This window comes from Xyrauchen texanus, chromosome 25 (assembly GCF_025860055.1).
Source record: "Xyrauchen texanus isolate HMW12.3.18 chromosome 25, RBS_HiC_50CHRs, whole genome shotgun sequence".
Lineage (NCBI taxonomy): Eukaryota > Metazoa > Chordata > Actinopteri > Cypriniformes > Catostomidae > Xyrauchen > Xyrauchen texanus.
The window spans coordinates 12,065,705-12,084,774 of record NC_068300.1 but is presented as its reverse complement, the minus strand read 5'-3'; the positions used below and the strand labels follow the sequence as shown (position 1 = coordinate 12,084,774).

The 19,070-nt window shown below is 35.9% G+C and overlaps 1 protein-coding gene across 1 annotated transcript in view; it reads right to left on the bottom strand.

Annotated features, from left to right (window-relative positions):
• Positions 1 to 18,276, bottom strand: part of LOC127619245 (copine-9-like) — a 59,657-nt gene extending 41,381 nt beyond the window's left edge. The window contains exons 1-3 of the mRNA XM_052092079.1: positions 18,074 to 18,276; positions 9,458 to 9,498; positions 3,854 to 3,900 (exon numbers count right to left, since the gene is read on the bottom strand). Coding sequence (XP_051948039.1) covers positions 3,854 to 3,900; positions 9,458 to 9,498; positions 18,074 to 18,174 — 189 coding nt within the window. The 5' untranslated portion in view covers positions 18,175 to 18,276. The remainder of the gene's footprint in view (positions 1 to 3,853; positions 3,901 to 9,457; positions 9,499 to 18,073) is intronic.
• Between the last annotated feature and the right edge of the window lie 794 nt (positions 18,277 to 19,070).

The following is a 19,070-nucleotide window of genomic DNA, read 5'->3' as shown; positions in this document are numbered from 1 at the left end:
TTGATTTTGAGCTGAAAAGTGTCAGAAAAGTGTTTGAGTTTGTGTAGACAATACATGTAATTTGTATGGTAATATATATATATATATATATATATATATATATATATATATATATATATATATATATATACAGTATCCTGTATATACAAATGTCTTTAGAAGTAAAAGGTATGATTTATCTTATAAATAAAGGTGAAAATGTATACAATGTAATGTTTAGCAAGACAATACATGTACTTTAACGGTAAACTTTTATTAATATTAAGTTGAAAAAAAAAATAACTGGACATACCCAGAAGTCCCTGAAGTCCCTGTGTGACTCATTACATTTAAATATTTACTTGAAATATTTATGTTTAATAATATTTATTACTATTATCAATTTACGTTACATTTATGTTGTTTAGTTCATGTGTATTGCATTATTTTAGTGTCACATTGTCACACTGATTCAGTGTTTTCCATTCGTTCACTGTCTATACATGTTTATTGACCATTGCTCCTGGGTCACATCTTTTTTTTTAGTTGAAGTCATCTTGTGGCCTATTGTAATAGCATCTGTGGTGGTTAACAGTACATTTAAAAGTGCAAAATAGATCGTTGTAGTTCCAGTAGGTTGGTAAATTAACATAATTTCATTTAATGATATACTGTATACAGTAGTGAACTGTAAAATATACAAACACCAAAATGACATCCCATACTGCCTGAAACAACCACAGCTGCCAGTTTTTACCCTAAATTTAACAGGATCTTTTTTAGTGAATGGAATAAGGCATCTTGAACAATCTTTAAAATGTCTCCTTTAGTGTTCCGCAGAAGAAAGAAAGTCATACAGGAACGGCATGAGGGTGAGTAAATAACGACAGAATTTTCTTTTTGGGTGAACTTTTCCTTATAAATGCATACCGTTTTATAACACAGAAGGAATAGCTGATGTGCCAAAGGATGTTGCCATGTTCTTTACAGTTGCTATGATCATATTTTCATGATCACAAGCAAAATTACCCCTCAAACTTCCCTTCACTCATCAGGCTCAAAAGCAGCCTGAGCTCTGCGTGAATGTGGAGCAGGAATAGCAGCTCGCAGTGTGACTCTGTGCTCGTACAGCTTCCTGCCAATACACACATCCCTGAAGCAATCAGACAGTAATTCCCAATGGGCAGGAGACCTCGATGGAGCTCACTGACGGCATGGAGTAATGAACTATTGATTCTGAACTCAGATTCAGAGCCAAGATCATGTTCTCAACACCTCAGACACATAATCCCACCTATCAACTTAGTATCCACGCTTTCTATTATCTGCTCGTGGAGAACTTACTGAAGGTGATCAGTCCTTGACTAAAGATTCACTGACCGCTGGTTGCAACATTATCTGTTTAGGGCAGCGGGCTGTTTATAATGCTGTTGCTATGCATGGTTTAGGAGGTACTTATAATGTGAGTGGGCACTTGTGTGTTGATATGCATGCGGAAAAAGCCACTGGTCCAGATAGACGGTGGCTATATAAAAGTACAGTGAATATTTCATGATGCCATCTGGAATGCGAGATATCTCTAGAGAAGTCTGGGGTGTGCACTATAATAGTCAACCTACTGTTTTTTTCAATACTCAATATTAAACTTTCATCAAGTTGTTTCAAATCACAGTAAAGTGGTTTGACATAATTAGTAGTGCAATTTACAATTCTACCAATAGGTTTGTCTAAGGGTGATTTAAAACACAGAGATACAGAGAAAAATCCATACACAGAGTTTTTTACAGTATAGAATTCACCGAACATTTTTTAGATGGTTTTATTTCATGGCCAACTAAAGTTATGTTCAGTATTACAGTCAAGCAATGCCTCAATAATACATAATTGTTTTTCTTTGGATCATTTTTTTTCTGCTCAGGCATTGAATAGAGAAGAGAACAGAAATATTACATAAGTCCTCAAGAGAAGAAAGAGCACTTGAGTGGTTGATATAACATGCTTATTTTACACCCAGGGTGTCATAAATAGATATAAGCTTATATGGTTAAACAAGAGAGCGTGTAGATGTTTCTGAATACTCGATGTACTTAAATATTATGATCTGTAATTTCAACCATTCTAAATTCAGAAATCTGAGCTGAACATCAAAATGTTCAAGTGTTTACAGTGAATTGCCCATTAAACAAATCCCTTTATAGTCACTAACAAACTATTAATCCTGAATGTTTTATTCCTGTTTGTTATCAAATGTTTCAAATCATCTGTGTGACATTTTAGTAATAATCAAAATATCTTTAAAATAGAAAAAGTGGAATAGGAAATGGTTCTCTTTTTCAAAAAACCTTTTTTAGAACATGGTAGGGATGGTGTTGATGTGTTATGCACTGTGTTATCAATAAAAACTCATGATGCTATTCAAAGAAACATACTAATCATAAGTTTGATTTAAGTTGAATAATGACATTTTCCCTATAATATAACATAATATAATATAAAGGTAGATTGTTAATATAGAAAATAATTTGAAATAATTATAGAAATAATGACAAAAATGTCATGTGTGTGCAATACAACCATATACTGTATTCATATATATATATATATATATATATATATATATATATATATTTTTTTATTATTATTATTATTATTATTATTATTATTTTATTTTTTTATTTTTCACCATCCTCTCTGACCTTCAGTATGTTTAAACAATATCTGGAAGTCCAACTGTCTTTCTTCCAGCTACTTTACAGATACTTCTGAGTTGCCAAACTGATCTCACTGTAAAATCGGAATCAGTAGGTTGACTTTTCCTTAGCTAAAATCGGTTTGTGCTTACTGAAATTCAAAACACTGCCCCTATTGGCCAAAGCAGTAAGCGTTATTGGGCATTTGAGCATGTGTTCGATTTTTCAGGGTGAAATGTCCACGGTGGGGCTCCAAAAGTGACTTGTAAAAGCGAGTTGTTTTCAACTGTACAGGAAGTGAAGAGGAATGCATATTTTATTAACAGTACCCCTCAACCCAAACTCCAAACCTAAACATAACCATCAGTGGAATGAAAATGTAGCGTTAGGGGAGAACATGTAACATCGCGCTCTTTACGGATTATGTGACTACGACTACATCCTGGTATCAATGTGGGAGGCGAGCCTGGGCCTCACATGATGCTGACGTAACACGCTTCCAGTTGTGCCACAACGGAAGGTAAACATGCTTGAGCTGATGCAAAAATGTCTGCTGGGATATGCCACTTGTCAGTGAACTGGCATAATGTGGCCGATCCTAGGGTACTGGAACTTTTGGAAACAGCATGCCAACTTCCTGTGAGAAGTCCGATGTTGGAGTTAAGTCTCTTATGTTAAGTTTTAAATAAGAAACAAATAAGATGGATAAACTAAGGCCATGTCCACACTTACACATTCTCATTTGAAAATGCATACATTGCTATTTACTTCTCTTATCCACACTAGATTATAGATTACTTATTCCTCCACCGAAAACTATGCTTTTTTTATTCTTAGAGGACTTATTCCTATTAGGATTGGTTACATTCAGTCTTATGAAAGAAATTGCATTAGTATTCTTTTAGGATTTCTTTAAAAGATGGAATATCGACTGATAGATACAATAATCTGATAATGAACTGAAATAATTCCAATAACTTCATGGTGGATCACAAAAGCACAACAATGGCTCACATCAGTATAACTGCTAAATGGCAATTGCTCCTAAACTGTGACAAATGGACCATGTAAATTGATAGTACAATTTTACAAAAGGCTGAAAAAGAAAAGAAAACAAAGGCAACACATACATTTCTGAGCACCATATTTTCTGTTCATGTAGTCTACATAAAATGCATACTAACCTCTCTCCACTCTTTAGTACCAATCCCTTGAATGTACAACACAACAACTGTGAAGAGAAATGAAAACATAATGGTCAGGCACAGAGAGAAAAACAGACTGAACAAAATAGTGAAATAAACAAAGAAACACTCATTACAGTGCATCTTAAAACCTGTGCACACAGTATGCTTCCTTAAATGAAGCTAATTGAGATGATGCAGCTGAACTGAGGGGAACATCTTAACCATCTAAATTAAGATATTGCTTGGAGAAGTGCTTGTTTCATAGGATGTGAACAGTATGGAGTATTAGTCGCAACTCCAGCCCACTTTAAGTCTAAGTGTGTAGGTGTGTAGGAGCAGTAGGTGTGTGAATCAAACATATCAATAAATGTACTGAATCATTTAAAAGGAGTCCAAACAGGAAATTCCCTGGCTAAAAAATTGACTGCAGCTCCAAGGGTGGTAGTTCGGGTAGACGGCAGAATTTTTTTGTCAAGAAACCATTTGGTCCAGCAAGCTCTTGGGGAATACTAAAATTTGGACATAAAGAACTTTGGACTTGAACGGTTGCTCTCAAATCACAAAAAGATTTGTGGAAGAGCCAACAGTCATGAATCTTATTGAAAAGCAACAGGAGGGTCACTCTCAAGAAATAGTGCATTGGCGGACTACCACAAGGGGACATGTCCCTCCCAACATTCAGTTGGTTCACAAATTTGGGTTTTTCGATGGCCGATTGTTAAACAAGTACCCTCAATCCTAAATATGTCAGCCTGATCTCATAAAAAGTGGCATGACTATGATGTCATGTTTTGCAAAATGATATTACATGGTTCTTTACACATATCACGGCAGTTCCGAGGTGTGGCGCTAAAAGTGAATTCCATGTTCTACCAAACATCAACAAATCAACACAACCTACCTCCCTACCCTAAACTTTAAACCTAGGCCTAACAGATAGTGACATAAAAGCAAATGTGAGATGAAAAACGGCAACCACGTCATTTCGCTGTACTTCAATGACACTTTTGGCTCACATGTCAACACAAGTGCTCTTCACGGCCTCGTAGGTTGGTAGCACCCTAACAAGCTTACTACAACATTAAAATATACGTCCTTAAAAGTCATGTACTATAGTAAAAGTGTTTTGATGTCACAAGACAGCATTGTGTGAGAAACATGTGTTTATGATGTTTAAGATATTCTGCCATTTTAGTCGTGATTTGTGTATTAGGGAATAAAAGTCACATGTAGAAGTCAATAAGCAAAAATGTAGGTATAGTAACGTGATTCTATGAGACCAGGTTGAAATATGTGCAGGGCTGGACTAGGGCTGGGCGATATGGCCAAAATTGTTATCACGATAATCTTTTTCATATTGTTTGATATCGATATTTATCACGATATATATTTACAAATTGCACTTTCTTTTTTTATTTCACAGTTGACGGAAGAAAAGAATAAAAAATGTATTCTAAACAGTCAAAATAATCTCTACAAAACTGCACAGGGGGTCCAGAGATGGCCAAAGCAGTGGGGTCTGTGGGACCTTTTACCAATTTTACTGTCTTTTCCCATTTATCAATTGAAAATGAATGTTAAAAGATCATCTGTTCGTTCTGTAGCATAGTGACAGCAGTCCAGTATTTGTTGGAATATTTTTTATATTTCTTTAGATTCAGATACCCAAGTATGAGGCATAGAAGAAATTGTGACTGTGAAATTATGCTGAGTGTGGGTTCAGGGGTGTCCCGAGAGATAATTTAGAAAACTTTTTTTTTTTTATTTAAAAAATATTTGTATATTTTCATTAAAGTGAGAGACTAGTTTACCAACCAGTTATTTTTAGTCTTTCCTTATCCTTTCCGGACATTAATTAATTTTCAAAAATTAGAACAGAAATCGATTTGTTTATTCTATTTGTTTATTATTAAAGGCTCGAGTGGGTGCGGGACAGGGCAGATATGATGCTTTGTTGCTAGAGAACAATATTCAAGATTACAGTGCAGGAAGATCAGATCTGTTGTCACTGTTCGTGGATTTTCTTTATCGTGATATATATCGATATTGTTTTATCACCTAGCCCTAGGTTGGAATGTAATCTGGCATAAAGGCAGTTTTCTGGTGGGCCGATGCACTTTGGTGCCGATCAGGGGCGGACTGGCCATCTGGAGAACCGAACAGGCTATTGTGTCGGCCGTGAAATGGGCAATATGAGCCGCGATAATCTAAAATGAGCTGCCGCATTATGCAGAATGGACCACAAAACAGTGCTGCGATATTTTTTATGATATATATCTTTTGATCTTGTGTTCAAACCCTGCTACCTTCAAAATATTTCTGGGTTTAATCTCAGCGCAAAAATGGCTAGTACCAACTTTACCTAAATATTAGTTAGCTTTGTGTCAATATCACATACGTGAGGACATGATGTTTTCTTTCAAAAGCAACATTTAGATACTAACCCTAACCTAACTTTAACTCTCTAACTGTGATTCAACCGCTATTCCAATGAAAAACAAACATTTTTGCATTATAAATTAAAGAGAGAAAAATCAGTCAAATAATGTTACTAAATTCAAAGTCATGGCGACACATATAGCACACAAATGGCAGTTTACAGAAAATGACCCATTACTAAGACATAACTAGTGAAAAGTATTTCGAAAACTAGGCAGAAACACAGTATTTCTTTTTCCTTATGACGCAAATGTCACTCGAAGCAAGGCTTCGTTTTCCACTGAACAAGATGAGACTGACCAGATTCATTATTTTCAGCCCCTCAAGAAATCTACAATAACTACAATGGGCCAGCTAATGTTTAGCGATTTTTACATAAATTACACGGCACAATCATTAGAGCACAAAAAGCATTTCAGGAAGAGTAGAGACACCAATTCCTATATGACCTTTACTAGATCAACCAAGAAACTGATTTCGAATAAATCTTGGTGCAAATTATGGCAACTCAGATGTCAGTCAAGCATTTTATTGCTGTGAGTATTAGCGTGGACAATTAATAAATGTTATAATTTGAGCTTATCTGACTAAGGCAGGTTTAAAAAGACAAGTTTAAATCAATTTTTATTTTTGTATTTTTTTTTACTTCGAAAGGCAAGTGGTCCTTTGCTACTTCTAGACAAAGCAGAGATAGAAAAAAGAAATGTCCTAAGGGTACAACACTTCCAGCATTGGTCTCACATACCAAACAGCCTTGAATAACTCATCCAAAACCTCCGCATTTGTTTTCAAGGCAACAAAATAATTAATGTGAACTGCATTCATAACTGTACCACTGACATCTGTTGAGAGGGGAAAGATGTTTTGTGTTTATGCTCAGTGGTTGACCCATTGAGGAAAAACTCAGTCAGAATAATGCAATTTTATAATATTGCCACGTTCATATTATCATGCAAGATGACAATTTTTTTACCCTTAAGAATTGTAAACAAAACTCTTTCAGAATTATGATATGCTCATTAGTGAATGCTGGCTGTAAAGCATTTTACCATACAGTGATTAAGACGGTGGTTATAATGGCTTAAACTAACTGGTAACTGAATACTGTGTCTGATGTGTAGATGCTATTCTGCACACTACAATTGTACAGGGTGGTTATCCAAGTTACCATAGCACTTCAGTCAGCTTGATTCTGTCTGGCCATTCTCTGTTGACCTCTCTCATCAACAAGGTTTTTCCTTACACAGAACTACCGCTCACTGGATATTTTCTGCTTTTGGCACCACTCTGAGTGAACTTTAGAGACTGTTGTGTGTGAAAATCCCAAGTGATCAGCAGTTACAGAAATACTCAAACCAGCCTGTCTGGCACCAAATTCATGCCATGTTTCAAATCACTGAGATCACATTTTCCCCATTCTGTTGGTTGATATGAACATTAACTGAATCTCCTGACCCATATCAGCATGATTTTGTGCACTGCACTGCTGCCATATGATTGGCTGATTAGATAATTGCATGAATATATAGGTGTACAGGTGTTCCTAATAAAGTGGTCAGTGTGTGTGTGTGTGTGTGTGTGTGTGTGTGTGTGTGTGTGTGTGTGTGTGTGTGTATAGTGCTGGGTAGTTTACATGGATTACATGTCAGGTTAAAAAATCAAGTACTTGTAATTGGATAATACAGTTACTTTTTTTTTTATAAATTAAATGATTAAATATTAAAAAGGCAATGTAAATTGTTAATCATTTTTGATAATTTTCATGTCATTATCATAAAATTCTTAACCTGAAGCCCAATAGTCTCAACAAGTAAAACAAAGGTAATCGCATTAGATTACCCCTAAAATGTAATCTATAATAATCCACCTAGCACTGTATATGTATATACCTGTATATACACTGGTGGTGAAAAGTTTGGAATAATGTACAGATTTTGCTGTTTCGGAAGGAAATTGGTACTTTAATTCACCAAAGTGGCATTCAACTGATCACAAAGTATAGTCAGGACATACTGATGTGAAAAACAGCACCATCACTATTTGAAAAAAGTCCTTTTTTATAATCTAGGCAGGCCCCATTTCCAGCAGCTATCACTCCAACACCTTATCCTTGAGTGATCATGATAAATTGCTAAATTGGTACAAGAAAATCACTTGCCATTATATCAAACAAGCTGAAAGCTATTTGGTTCATTTAATGAAGTTTAACATTGTCTTTGTGTTTGTTTTTGAGTTACTACAGTATGCAATAGACTGGCATGTCTAAAGGTCAACATTAGGTCAAAAATGGCAAAAAAAAAAAGTAACAACTTTCTCTAGAAACTCATCAGTCAATCATTGTTTTGAGGAATGAAGGCTATACAATGCTTGAAATTGCCCAAAAAAACCTGAAGATTTCATACAAAGGTGTACACTACAGTCTTCAAAGACAAAAGGGCAACTGGCTCTACCAAGGACAGAAAGAGATGTGGAAGACCAGATGTTCAACTAAACATAAGGATAAGTACATCCTCTACGTCTGAGAAATAGACACCTCACATGTCCTCAGCTGACAGCTTCATTGAATTCTACCCGCTCAACACCAGTTTCATGTACAACAGTAAAGAGAAGACTCAGGGGTGCCGGCCTTATGGGAAGCATTGGGAAGAATTGCAAAGAAAAAGACACAACAAAAACAAAAAGAAAATGTTTGAATGGGCAAAGAAATATAGACATTGGACAACAGATAATTGGAAAAGAGTGTTATGGATCTTAACCCCATTGAGCTTTTGTGGGATCATCTAGACTGTAAGGTGCGTGAGAAGTGCCCGATAAGACAGACACATCTATGGCAAGTGCTACAGGAAGTGTGCGGTGAAATGTCACCGGAGTATCTGGACAAACTGGCTAGAATGCCAAAGATCTGTAAAGCTGTCATTGCTGCACGTGGAGGATTTTCTTATGAGAACTCTTTGAAGTAGTTTAATTTAAGAAACAAAAAATGTTATGTTATTAATGTCCTGACTATACATTGTGATCAGTTGAATGCCACTTTGGTGAATAAAAGTACCAATTTCTTTCCAAATGAGCAAAATCTGTATATTATTCCAAACTTCTGGCTGCCAGTGTACCTATATATAAATACAGTTATTATCTTGGAAATAAAAAGTTTTATAAACTTACCTGGTGCCGACCTTGAAAATGTATCAACATCCAGCAAACACCTGGAAAAATAGAAATGCTCATTATACCACAGACAGAACAAAATAACTGCTGCTATAATAAAGCAGAAATTAAGTATACTTCATTACCTGCCCTGCTAAAAAAACATCTTAACCAGCATGCAATTCCCATGATGGTATAGACTGGTTTATGCTGGCTAGTTTTGGTTTGGTGCTGGTCTAGCTGGTAGACCATAGCCATGCTTTTTACCAACAAAAGCTTTTTCTGATGAAGTGGTTAAGCTAGTTTAAAAGTCTAGTAGGGAACTTCAGCACCCAAAACATGACACAAGCTGGTGATCAGCAATGCTGGCCTTTTCAGCAGGGTACCTACCTCACTCTTTCTTTATTTCACAATGAAAAGATGGCTTAAATCCATGTAAGGAGTAACAAAAGTAAATTCTATGTTTGCCCTATCTAAACAAAGAGACTCATTGATGCTCAACTAGCAGGTTTGAGCTTTCTCTCACCAAACATCAATAATAAATGTCATGAACATTTAAAGCCAACATGAAATCAAAATTTACACCGTTTCCTTTTGTAATGCACTTTCCTGGTCTTAATATGGATGATTCATCACTGCATACTATTCCACTATCAAATATTATGCTTCCTTATGCTCATTTAGTGAAAAACAGTATTGGGAAGCATGCCTTGGTTATGTTTAATTAGTTTATCACTGATGTCACCAATCCAGTTTACTTTTTTTAAACCCCTTCCCTCCAACCACCTGCTTCCATTACACCTATTTTTTACAATCCAATCAATTCACAATGAGTAAAATCAAGCCTCGCCCTATGTTTTGATTCACTTAGAAATACGTCAAATTACGGAGGTAAAACAGGTTCCATGTATGACTTTAAGTACTAGGGTATACTTCGTTTCTCAACGTGCCGTTATGTGTCATGCACAGTCAAACGATTTAGCCTTTCAAAGCGCTGTCTGGGAGACGTCGTGGCATGAGGTAAACCGAAGTATTCTTTGGCCTTCACTCTTAACTCAAAGTAAGTTTAGATGAGGGGACTGCTGGCTTGAAACCCAAAAACTGATGACAAAAAGCCACGTTTTCAAAATTCACAACTGCTGCAGTTGCAGCAACCAACGTTTGTGTTACCATGATCCATCAGTCTGTTATTGGTCTCTGACGGTGCATTTAAATATGGCCAGATGGCTACTAGATGGAGATGATGGAAGAGCAGTAACAGGGAACCATAGATATTTCCTCGCAGGATAATATCTTTTGAGGAATAAATAGATAGAGAAGGGTTATAGAAGAAAGGTTAGAGAAGTACAGCAGAGAGCACATTAATCCATCCGACTGAGCAGACAATCGATTCCATCTCTAGTCTGCAGGATGGAGCCGCCTCTGAGCAACAGGAGGTATTGCCTGACATCTGGTGTGACGCCAACTGTGACGTTTCCAATCTGAATAAATCGGGTCCTGAAGCTCTGGCATCTCAACAGGGTGTGCTTTCACGTGCACCATACTGAGGGGGATGCCTTGACATAACACCTGGCATCAACTGTTGGGCTTTAGGTGATGACCTTCTTAACATCAGAATAATGTGTGACACCAAAAGAGTGGTAGCATTATGCTGTAAAAAATATCTTAATCAGTTTTTCTTGTTTTCCAGTAAAAACAATATCTAAACATTCTTAAAACATGATATATTTACTTGAAAAGCAAAATTATAGTATAGTTCACCCAAAAATTTTATTTCTCCCATTATTTACTCACCCTTATGCTATCCCAGATGTGTATGACTTTCCTTCTTCTGCAGAACACAAATGCAGATTTTTTGAAGAGCGTTTCCACTCTGTAGGTCTTTACAATGCAAGTAAAAGGGTACCAAAATGTTGCAGCATAAAAGTAATCCATAAGACTCAAGTGGTTAAATATATATGTTCAGAAGTGATATGATAGGTGTGGGTGAAAAACAGATCAATATTTAACTCCTTCCTGCCCAGTAGGTGGTGATATGCATAACGAATGTGAATCGTAAAAAACACAAGAATAAGAACGTGAAAGTGGAGTTTTATTGTAAAAAAGGACTTAAATATAGATCTGTTTCTCACCCACACTAATCATATCACTTCTGAAGACATAGATTTAAACACTGGAGACATATAGGATACTTTTATGCTTCTTTTATGTGCTTTTTGGAGCTTCAAAGTTTTAGTACACATTCACTTGCATTGTATGGACCTACAGGGTGGAGGTATTTTTCTTAAAAATGTTCTGCAGAAGAAAGAAAGTCATACACATCTGGGATGGCATGAGGGTGAGTAAATGATTAAAGAATTTCCATTATTGGAAATAACTATTCCTTTCAGACTAAAATAAAAAAGACAAACCCAAAAAAGATAATAAGACTTGTTTTCAGTCAAAATATTCTGAATTGAAATTTTTGTTTGTTTATTTAAAGCTAAAATGTGTCATTTCTGTGGCAATAAATCCACCGAACGGAATTGCAAAAATAAACATTGCTTTCAAACAAGTTTTCCAAATACGCCATATACTGTATATTTCAAAATGCCACAGAGACGTCGTGTTTACAGTTTTTGAGAAAATGTACCTACCAATGGCTTACTTATAGTTTTCTCTGCATATTAAGCTGGGATAGGAGAAAGTATTTTAACACAGAAAAATGTACACACGTCCACATTAAGTATAAACCTCACAGCATTTAGTTAGATTTAAGCTTAAAACAAGAACAAATTGCATTTAAAAAAATGCATTTAATTCAAGATATATTCTTTAAAATTAAGCTTTAATATCATATGCAATTTTGCTTCACGGGTACATTTATATTATTTACAAGATCACATCAAATCAGAATTCATCAAATTAATTTACAAAGAGTTTTGTGACTTTTAGCCCATACAGTATGTTAGATTGAGGTTATTTATATGCTAGTGTACTCCTTATCAAATTCACAATTAGAAGAAATCAGCATTTTAAATGTACAGTTTTTTTCTTCTAGGATAACTAAATATTGATGACTCAGTCTGCACTGCACAGATTTTTGTCCAATCAAATGCTCACCAGAATGGAATGTCCCTCCCTCTGCAACAGACCAGCAACTAGCACATAATGTGCTGCGTTTAAGTTCTCTTGGGAAGTTTGTACTTCTAATGTGATGTGCATGCAAGAGATTTTAGTCATTAAGAATGTACCTGATGTACTATTTCATAGCTCTCTTCTTTTCACTTAGTGACAAAGTCAATGAGCTTTTTTTTTAGCTCTAATGTAACTAAATGAAGAGAAAAGCCTTGCATTAGGTGTGTAATTGATGCATTATGTATTTATTTTATCATTTTTGTGCTGCCACATATAATGATACAAAATGTAGTTTTGTTGCAAACACCTGTCGCCAGCTAAACGAGTCTTGCCTGGCAAACTACATTAACGGTAAAAAAAAAAATGCATACTAACTAAACTGTACAGTCAAAGGTCCACAATAAAAATGTGCTTCCACCATGATTATTTAATCGACACGGCCCCAATATGGCCCCAAGATTCCCCACTGGTAATTACAACTTTGTGGTTGAGTTTAGGCTATGTGTGCTCAACTCGTGAATATGATTATTCTGACATGACTTGAATGCACCAATGGTTCATGGCTGTTACGTAACTAGTCTTTTGGTTATTTAAAGGCATTTATGTGTGCTCAACTCTTAAATAGGATTGTTCTGACATGACTTGAACGCATCAATGGTCCATGGCACAACTAAAGTCTGGGGGTTGCTTCGATATGTCCCACCCAAACTTCCTGTTTCAATAAGAAATATGTCAAGACAAGAAAGAAAACTGCACTCATCAAGCTAATTCACAAGGTCATTAAGTAAATAATGTTTTGCAGTGCTGACCCTACCTAGTACTTTTTGCATTTATGTCATCATTCCAATTATGGTTGGGCAAATTAGTCCAATCGCTATATATTATTACTGAATGCTGCAACCCCTAAATCAGGTTGCGAAGATTAGGTGATATATAATTCAAACACTGATGCAAACAAAAAGAAAACAGTAGACCTACTTATCTGCATCCTTTAACAAGACAGCGAGAAATCTGTGCTCAAAGGAAAATAGGCTGACAGTACCGCACAGCAATTTCCTTTTCGTGCTGCCAAGTTTGAGTCATATGTTCAATAAACATGTAGGGAAAATGTTTTCCTTTGCTTCTCAAAATATGGGCATGATGTGAAAGATATGAATATACAAGCTTTCCCTGCCAAACATAACAGTTCCCCAAGATCTCCAGATCTGGGAGACTTCAGCACATTCCCCCATTCTAGTTTCCCTTCAGACTCTCCCTTATCGAGTGACACAATGGCATCTGGTGCAATCTGTGTTGACAGTGACAAACAACCTTGATGAATTGGCTTCCCTTGTGAACAGCTTCCGCAATTTGCCAGCATAACGCACTGGCAGAAAGACACTCTTTTGCTAACTTGTTGCCTTTCATAGTGGTTGATAATGTCAGTATGCGATTTCATTATAGATAAAAGTTTTGCTTTGGAGTTTTGTATTTCAATGCTATCAAACTTTAGTAGCTATTTTTCTTCAAATTGAATTCCTAGTGAAAGTCATGAACTCACAGTCTGAATAACTGTTATTATTAGACAGAATTTAACTATAATCTAAGTCTACAAACGTATAGGCATTTGCACCCTGTCTTGAGTTTTCCAACATCCAGTAGTCTCATGACAACTCATTATAATTCATACGAGATGGTGAATTAGTAAGTTATAATACAACTTGGCTTGTACAAAAAGGTGCCACTTTTATTCTCATAGATACCAGCCATTTAACAAACACAATTTCAAACCAATACAATACAGGCATCATATTTTAGCTAGACTCTTATCTAACACTTTAATTTAAGAAAGGAAATGCAGTGAACAAATATGGCTGCTACAATTTGGCTATTCTATATTTTTAAGCAATATAAATGACATTTGTTTGTTACTAACATGTAATAAATTCATGATTATGTTTAAGGTTTGGGTAAGGATTTGGACTTTATGCTTAGGCTATAGGCTAGGGGTATAACTTAGGTAATTGTAACAACATTGTTTGGGTTCAATACAAGTTAAGCTCAATCGTCAGCATTTGTGGCATAATGTTGTTTACCACAAAAAATCCTTTACTTTTAAAAGAGCAAAAATCGAGGTTACAGTGAGGCACTTACAATGAAAGTGAATGCAGACAATTTTTGTATGATTTAAAGGCAGAAATGTGAAGCTTATCATTTTATAAAAGCACTTACATTAATTCTTCTCTTAAAAACTGTAAGTTGTTTACAGACCTTTTATGGGTTTAGGATTTATGGCATTACATTGTCAAGGAAATGAAATTGCAAAATTGTATATATTTTATCACACTAATATCATTTTAACACACGTATTGTTTACATCTTGTGGTTATACTTTTGAAAAATGTTGTATTTTAATGTTTTCGGACTGGCCCCATTGATTTCCATTGTAACGTCACTGTAACCCAGATGTTTTTTTTTTTAGGAAAAGGAAGGGACAAGTCAACATACATTTTTGTGGTAATCAACATTGACAAAAATGCTGTCGATTGAGCTTAACTTGTTTTAAACCTGGAATATTGCTTTTAATTTTCACTATGGGTGAATGTGACGTTTTCGCCCCTTCTCGTGCTAAATATTGCAATTGTCATTAAACTGGGTTGAGTTTTCGAATGCTCACTGCTTTTGAAATCTATTTATGAGCTGTGGTACACATTCGCATACAAATGCCTCCAAAATTCCCCAGCACATAATGATATACTGATTAATTGGTCATTATTCTGCTGATAAATCAGGTACTACTATGGCTGTGTTTTAAAACCCAGAGCTGCCTACTTTGACAGCATTTTAGGCTATCGCAACATTGCATTGTTAGGCATGTTCCATTTAAAATGATATCCAGTTAAGTGTCAACAAATATTGTCTACACTAACAAAAAATATCAAAACCATTATTTATCCTTAATCATGCGTGGATGTTTTATTTTGGCTTTCCTATACATAATGCATAATCTAAATTCATAAAAACTGACTGATCTCAGTTCAGGAGACTCTGTGCTGTTAGTAAAGGGTCAAACTTTCGACAGACAGAGTCATGTGACAAAACAACATTGCACAGACAACAGTGGAGTTTGTCTTTGGGAGAAACGCCATCTGGTAACAAACCTAATAAAGCTTTTACATTGAAACCTGTTTGAGTCTCTAGTTTCATCCAATATGCCATGTTTTAAATTTGAGTGAATTGTCACGAAATGCCACTCTGCTAAACACACTGTACACTAATGTGTACTTTAGCAAATTTTACCTTAGAAATCCTAGATTTACTGCGCATTATCATATTGAGAATCAATGGGTTCATCCAAAAGCTGAAACATTTTGCTTTCAGAGGTTTTATATGGAGTTAGGATGAAAATATGGTGCATTTCGAACTGTTCTGAGACCAGTGCAGACAGAGAGCACACTGAGGTTAAGTCATTCAGTAAATTTCTAAATTCCTATTGTGCGTTCACTCTTAAAATCTGACCAAAAGTTCAGTTTCAGGCTGCAGATGATGTTTGGACAACTTAACATGTTTGGCAGACATGGGACAATGGTAATCAGTACATTCAGAATTTATAATGTTTAATTTTATTTTAACATGGTTTGCAGTGATTGGATGATGCTGGCCATTACTTTTAATCAGAATTAATTATGCAAATTTCTGATGTAATGCCTGTAACATCTCAAAAAACATGAATAACCAGCCCTTCTGGAAACATAATATACAATTTGTTAAATTGATTTTTTTATAGTTTGCTATTATTAAAACTTTCATAAATTAGTCTCACTGTCCACATATGTGGACATACATTTTTAGGAAAACTATTTGCTCTTGACTTATTTATTTTTCATGTTTATTAAGTGCTACTAATTGCAAATCAACAAGGGAAATGTAAAATGCGCGCAGCAGTCATGCTCAGGTCTCAGGAGGTTATAGTACCTAAGAGGGATTATTTCACTGTTATCTAGAAAGTCCACAAACTCTTCCCTATTTGCACCTTGTCTTGCTACTTTGTGACCATTAACTCAGATTTTCTGCACCGCTGAGATGTCTACTGCCAGTTAAAATCCCACAAGGAACTGCATCATGTCAAAAGTGTAGCAGAAATCCACTGGGCATCTAGAAGCGAAACACTCAGGCGCACATTTCGTTGCTGTATTTCATTTTTCATTAATTCTGATCTGTCGCTTTCATCTCCCAGCAGGCTCCCAAGAAATATGTACCACGAGGTATTACTTGCTCCATTTTCTTGCCCCGTCTTCCACCTCATCCAAATTACTGCTGAAGGCTCAGCGGGCAGAGCCTGGTGGCCGCAGATGTGCCTCATGTATAAAGAGACCTCCCTTGGATATATGTGCAAGCCGTGTCTGAAGTGAAGGCTTTATGCAAACACACAGACAGCATCAGCAGTCAACACATTCATTATTCAGGAAAGAGTCTGTGGTTTGTTGCCAGTGGTGTCTGTCCAACATGGAAAGAACAGTCCAGAGGTACACTGAGGTCAGCAGGCATTCAAAAAGTTTGCCCTTTATAAACACAGATTACACTGGAAATTTGGATAATACAGTAGCAATGTTTGTTTGATAACAACTAAATCAAAGAAACACCGAAGCACCTAATCGCACCCCTTTCTTTTCAAGCAAAACTTTCACATACTGAAAACTTTCAACATAAAATGTGAAAAGGCCAATAAACATAAAATAACACGTCAAGATCAGCATACTTATGATGTCTAAATCCTCCCATTCCCTCAAGCAAGAGTGGTTCGAAGGCAATTATGATGACTAAAAAATGCTGTCTAGGTAGGCAGCTCACAAGGTTTTTGAAACAGCCTGTTGTAATAATAGCCACAACCTAAAAGCTGCTGCTAGATCACACCAAACCCCTTACAAATGTTTTTAAAAAGTACTGTGGTGGTACCATGGTACTTTAATATATGCTATAACATTGCACTGAATGATAACCATATTAATAACCCATGGTATTGGCACTGCACTCCAAGGTCAATTTGAGTCAAAACACATGGTATTGGCATGGGAGATGTCCTGACTCCTGAGCACATGGTATTACCATGGTACATTTGAAAAATGCATGGTATTGCCATGGGAGATGTCCAGAAAACATGGTATATCCATTGTCAATTAACAAAATAGGCTACAAGGTATTGCCATGGGAAGCTAAAAATACGGTACTAATGTATTTCGTACTTTTTATTAGTGAAACCCTGTATTTTATTTTCATTGTTTCCAGCTATTGTTTAGGTGAACATGGTATTAAATATATTGAACTCAAATTTCCCTCACGCAATGTACAACAGTTGTTGTCTCCGTATCATATCAAGTCGCTTCGGATGAATCAACAAATGTAAATGTAATGTAAATTAATAGTTAACTATATTTTTATTTGAACAAATCTAAACACATTAAGCAAACCAAAGGAGAGAAAAAAAGACAATTAAATCATTTTTACAACGCGTCGTCGCACATAAATTTACAGTCTTACCTGCACGAGACTGTGATCTCTATTTTAGTGGCAGGTACGCTGCTGTTGAGCGGATCAAACTCCCCGATCGATGCCATTGCAGCTCCTCGGGAGTTTGACATAAGTCTGCAGAATGCAAGACTCACTCCAAAATCTAGGTCTCACTCGACTTGGGCGTCACAGGTGTAATATAACCCAGCACTCGGCGCAGAAATGTTATTTTATTTCCCTTAAAATTTGAAGAGCGCGAACATCATCGGGTCCGTTTGAGTCTGACCCCCTCGCGCACCTGGAGGAGGGAGCGCGCTCGTCCGCGTGTGATGCTGCGCGCGTTTGATCGGCAGGTAGAGACTGACTGGACCTCCTCTCGCCCTCTCTCTCTCTGAGCGGACACTCCGACTCCGCTTTGAAAACATAAATTTTTAATATTACAGAAGCCATCCAATATTTATGAGTGTTGTCAGATAGGGCTCTGAAACCTTTGGAAACGTTTAATCCATTCGATATGCAGATATCCAGGTTTCCAAGTGCACACAGCTTTTACAATCCAGTTAGCAGCTGTGGTACATGTTGCATTACACAGTAAAACTACTAAAACAATTCGCCTGCCACTAAGAAAAATAGGGACCGTGGTATAACCATGTTTTTTTTAGAAATGGTAATTGTTTGAAAATATGCTAAATTTGTGGATAAAAACAGTCTGCATAAATGTAATATGTTTATATACATATATCGGCTATTAACATATATATACATATGTGTGTGTGTGTATATATATACATACACACACTGTATATTTAATATATGCATGTGTTTATATTTATATTTTAATTTAATATTTACCTTCTGAAATATATTTAAACTATTTTAGTCCTGTTATGCCTATTGTCATAAAATATAAATTGATATATCAATTATTCTCAGTCTTGAGCATTCATATTAGTCAACAGATGAGTCGCAGTGTTTTAAATGGTCAGAAATACAATATGACCTCTTAAAGGTAATATATATATATACA